This window comes from Mytilus californianus, unplaced genomic scaffold (genome assembly GCF_021869535.1).
Source record: "Mytilus californianus isolate M0D057914Y unplaced genomic scaffold, xbMytCali1.0.p SCAF_9, whole genome shotgun sequence".
NCBI classification, from domain to species: Eukaryota; Metazoa; Mollusca; class Bivalvia; order Mytilida; family Mytilidae; genus Mytilus; species Mytilus californianus.
This window is the reverse complement of record NW_026262745.1, coordinates 75,955,341-75,960,906: the sequence shown is the minus strand read 5'-3', so window position 1 is coordinate 75,960,906 and position 5,566 is coordinate 75,955,341. Positions and strand designations below refer to the sequence as shown.

The 5,566-nt window shown below is 32.7% G+C and overlaps 1 protein-coding gene across 1 annotated transcript; it reads left to right on the top strand.

Moving 5' to 3' along the window:
* Positions 1-1,036: 1,036 nt before the first annotated feature.
* On the top strand, positions 1,037-5,144 carry LOC127714302 (uncharacterized). The gene is made up of 2 exons (XM_052220363.1): positions 1,037-1,180; positions 2,984-5,144. The coding sequence occupies exons 1-2, from the start codon at positions 1,174-1,176 to the stop codon at positions 4,936-4,938; spliced, it is 1,962 nt and encodes a 653-aa protein (XP_052076323.1). The 5' UTR covers positions 1,037-1,173; the 3' UTR covers positions 4,939-5,144.
* The last annotated feature ends 422 nt before the right edge of the window (positions 5,145-5,566 follow it).

The window sequence follows — 5,566 nt, the reverse complement described above, 5'->3', positions numbered from 1 at the left end:
GTATTAGCTGCAGTACTAGCTTAAATTGGGTAAACATGTCTGCTTCAGTCGCAGTCGGGAATATAACACAGTCAGTAAATGAATAGTGCAGACAACTATTCTGATACTTACACTGCTAATGTATATTTCAGACAGAATTTTAGTAATGTGTTTACACAATACCAGTTATTAATTTCAAAAACTGTTGAAGAATTGTAATATGATATGTGTTGCGCATAAAGTTCAAAAAGTTCAAATGTGAAAACAAATTGTGCTTTAAGAGAAAAAAAATCACTATGCAATAAAATTTATTACAAATGTATGTTACTGTAAGTACATTTACATTTAAAAAGCGCGAGATCAAATGTAATATAAAATCTAGGAGATGTGGTATAATTGACTATGAGACAGTTCAGTTTCAAATACCATAGACCAAGGGCAAATGTAATACCTAATTCATTTAATTTTTTATTGTTTCTCAATGCTTAGTATTGAGTATCAAAAAATAATTCTTTCAGTGTTTACTAAACATTCGTCATTGTCATCATTAATCATTTGTTATGAATTGTGGAATGGTGTCTGTTTTAAAACCCAGTTTCGTCAATATAATGGCTGAATCTGTCATTTTACCAAATATATTATCCAAAAACAAAAGATGAGAAAATTACAAAAACAAGTACAAAAAAATAATATTTCATATTAAGGAAGCAATTCTAATAATGATTCATAATCATATTGATTTAAATTAAATTTGAGATGTATTATAAAATGTATGAGAAATATTGACCTTTAAATTTATTTTGTAAAAAAAACTTCAACCACGCAAATAGTGACATATGTTTGAAAGAATACATTTTTCGGGGAAATAGTTTGAGATTTTTTTTGAAAAATATAGTTTTGTTGAAATGTTTCCTGCTTGTCTTAATTTGATAGAAATGATAAATTCTAAAAAATCAAACTTTCTTATAATAAGAACTACACCTACGTGTAACCGGACATATGAACTAATCAGCTGATATTGGCCAGTATATAAGGAATACTATAACGAACTTGTTGTGACATTAGATGTCAATAAACACCGAGGATGTGAAGTTGATATCCTTCCCAATCTTGGCGATTTCCTTATGGTATTTATTGCAATTCAATACCAAGCAAGGCTTCTCCCGGATTCCATGGTTATATTAGCTGAACAACATGGAAGGTAAGAAAAGAATGTAATTCATTTGTAAGACTTTTTACTAAAATGAAGAAATTATATGTGTTTTATCATATCTTTAAAATACAGAATGTATTTTGCTTGATTAAAGTTTTTTTCCAACTTTCATATAAGGGAAGATAACTCCGATAATGTTACTGTTTTTAAAGGAATGGGTTTGAATTTACTTATTTTGTTTTGAACCAAGAAAAGAAGTCCCGTTACCCCAATTTTTATTTTTTATTTTCTGAAAGCACATTATAAGAGCTACCTCCTGAAAATTTATCTTACAATTTTATCGTTTAGTTATCCGGCTTTCTATCAATAAAAGTTTATTTTCCACGTATAATTAATACAAAATCTGACAATTTTGCAAAACCTGTTGTTTGAAAAATAGCCCCATGACCCATCCTTTTATTAATATTTGAAAGCAGCATACTGTAAGCTATCTTTTGTAAATTATTAAAAAAAACTATCGATTCTAATTTAGACCACCATCTACCTTAATGCTGTTAAAAGTCATTCGGCTGAAGTCACCAATGTTATTATTTTGACTGTAACTTCTCGATAGAATGTGTTTTGAACCAGTATGCATTACAACTGTGTCCTTAATTCGTGTTACAATCGCAAAATGATATAAGCACAATGGTGAATTGAAGGTTGTTAAGGAAAATAAATAGTTTTCAAAGTATAAGGAAGACATCAAATTAAGTCGGGTCAGAACACCATTTGTAGTTTTGAACCGTTTATTAAAAAGGTATAAGCAATACACTTAGCGATTGCAAGATTCGTTATCCATATACATGATATATGCCGTCGCAAGTTTAATGTTTTAACAATTCTAAACTCAAAGGAAGGAATGGCTATTTTTGAGCGTTAACTGACTTCCGATACAATGCGTGAAAGGGTTTAATAATTCCTTATTGTATTTGATTGATTATTTGATTGCTGGTTGCTTAACGTCCAGTGGCAAATATTTCATGCATATTCAGGACGAGAACAAATTAACAATAAATACAATAGGTAGGTTCTGTAATATATTAAGGGATTAAGGTCAGAGGAATTTAGACTGCCACGGGAAATGAGGTTATATTGGATAGGGACATAAATTTAGCCTTACAACAGGTCACCTACGGACCCCTCAAAGAGTTGTTGCAAGGGTTCTTAACGTGCAAAGGGCGTGGCACTCTCTTTACACGAGGCATCGGATTTAACGTCCCCATTCTGACCGGACGTGGCTGCAAATTTGTACATCCAGCACAGCCAAACGGACGCCCCACTTTGGCGAGGGTTTTACTGCCGGTCGGAAGAAGACAAATGGGTCAATGTTCGCAATTGTTTCTCCATAGGCGGTAATGGTAACGTTTTCTTCTGTTGCTCAGTCCATATCGTTAACTTGAATATGTATGATGGCTAGTTTCGAAGCTTAGACGTTTTCACATAATGTGGTTAAATTTTCGGAGTACGAAGTGAGATTACTTTTTCCGTAAATTAGCATACCTCGAAAATCCTTTCGTGATGCTGCTCCTCGTGGTAAAAAATCCAAACATATTTCTGCAGATGAAGTAGACTTTAAACATCACACGATCTTTTATTCCGCAGATAAACTATTTACAATAAAAACGAATGATTAAAAAACAAATTGTGACTTTATCTGAAGTTTATCTGATCTTAAAATAAAATCCGACTTAATTAAACATCAACATTGATCAGCAGTCTATGCATCGGGGGACTGTCCTTAGTTTTTTCTGTTAATGTTTTAAGCAAATGTTTAAATTTCTCTTATTCATGAATTGAATTTTATTACAGAAACACCTGACAATGCATCAATAGCTCTGTATAGGTATATGTGTCGTAATATTGTTGGAACAGAAAAGCACGTAAAAACAATCAGAATGATGAGCAATGTCAGAGACAATTTACAATGCGCCGACCATTGGACAATTATCACTAGTGGAAGTCATGGAGAAGGACTTGTAATGCGAGGCAGTGATTTAGATCTCATGCACGTTTGTAAAATTGCCGAGGTTTGTGAAGACACAAACATTAATTTCAATCCAAATACAACGTATTTTACAATAGAAGAAGAAGATACACAGACAGGTTTCCCTCTGCTATGTCTTCGGTATCATAAAGGTCCATTTGTCTTTGAAAACTGTTTAGAGGAGATAAAAGGTCGTTACTACCTTTCAAATGTTACATTTAAACAACAATTTATAAACAAAATGTATCCGACTATTCATGGCCCATGTTTATCCGACAAACATGGCTTATTTGACTTTGCATACTGCCTTCGTTGTAAATCATGGGTAACACAATCGAAGCAATGGATAATACGATCAAACAACTCGTGGCCAAGTGCCGATGTTAAGGCGTCAATTATAAAACACGGTGTTCTATTTGTACCAATAGGTGTTAAAGGGTCTACAAAAGAAGAATTAGAATGGCGAATTTCGTTTTCTGTGGGAGAGAAACTTCTCATTTATACTTTTACACATACACAGTTACTATGTTATGCTCTTATGAAAATTCTTCTCAAAGATGTTATAGCTATTGACGTAAATTGTAAAGATTTACTATGTTCATATTTCATGAAAACTTTAATGTTTTGGATATCGGAGGAATTACCTACATCAATATGGGAACCCGCAAACTTGATATCTTGTTTTTTGAGATGTTTTCGTAGACTTCTGTATTGTGTAGAATTTTCAGTTTGTCCTCATTACTTCATTCCTGAGAACAATTTATTTGAAAATAAGATAAAAGGACGCGCACGTGAAACACTTTTAAGTAAGTTGTATATTCTAAATAGTTATGGTTGGCAATGCATCATCTTTTCAGACCAAATCCCGAGTTATCACAGATTATCCACTTACATTAACAAGGAACCAAGTTGTTTAAATGTTGGCATCCTCAAAAAATTATTTAGTTTTTTAAATTATAATGCAGATTATTTTCTGAATCCTGATATCAAACTGGAAAACAGAGTACATATGGTGTTACCTATTTTGAGTTCCAAAATAAAATACCTTTACTTGTACTATATGTCAAAGTTTTGTAGCAAAAGTAGCCATTTTCCAGCATATAAAAATAATTTCGGTAATAAGTCAACGTATAAACAGTACAATACATGTGTAAGTACTCTGCTACAAAATACACGACATGATGCTGTATCTGGATGGTTGATGTTAGCTTCTTTTTTCTACGGGACAAAACAGTACAATTTAGCTCTCGACATCCTCAAATATTCTCTATCTAAATGTTCACCTGAAAAGCTAAACCTAGCTGCGAATTGTTCGTCCTTTAAGCGTGAAGTACTAAATTTGAACTTATTCAGGAATATGCCATATGATCAGCTATCAAAATTTATGATGATAAATTTATTAGATATTCCAATCAACTCTATTTTGATACCTACGGAATTGATGATTGAGGCAGAGGAAAATTTGATTCCGCCTGTAGTTTATGTACATGCCCTTCGATTCCTGTGTCATTACCATCTTATGAATACAATAGAATGTTCTAATTCTCTCCGAGATCTACAATTGACTATAGAAAAAGACTATTTCATAGGACATGCGTATGGGAAATCTGTATCTTACAACATTTTAGGTATAACTTTTCAATTAATAGGAGATATAGAATCAGCAAAAAAGGCATTTATGCAATCGATACAAATTAGACCAAGACCCGATCAAAATAGTGCGTTCCAGAGACTGTCGTTGATTAGTCCAAGGCAAATGAGATACAATTTAAAAAATTAAAGTTGTCACTGTTTTAATTATTGTTTTCCTGTGCTATTTTCAGGATTTTTTCTTATAGCGCAACAATCCTTGTTTCATATCATCTCCGGTGTAGTTTGTTCCGTGCAAAAATAAGAAAAGAAGAAAACACTTTTTTTATATTCTGTTTTTGAATCTGTTGGTAATCTAACACATGTCAATAAATGATGTTTTAACAGAGGATGATACATATGACTTATATTTTATGAGGCAAATATTACTTGCATGTTCAGGACGATAACAAACTAACAATGATTCTAAAAGGAGAGCCCTGCAAATTTAGTCTTACGGGTTGAAAGTCAGCAAATTTTACTGGAATGATGTTATGTTAGATACAAATGTAAGGACATCCAGGGCCCCTAGCATGCATTTAGCATGGTACATTTGCTACACGAGGCACCAAATTCAAATGACATAGTTGCGTATTGATATATTCATGTGCCTCATAATGAAGGTGACACCCCTTGCCATACACCCGGTACTGAGATATATTACCATACCTGAGGTAGAATTGGAGATGTACTATATAATGTTTTGATCAAATATTGTTTAGGGGGCAATTACAAAATTGAAACCCGAAGAAAAGTAGTAAAATATGACGGAAGATACC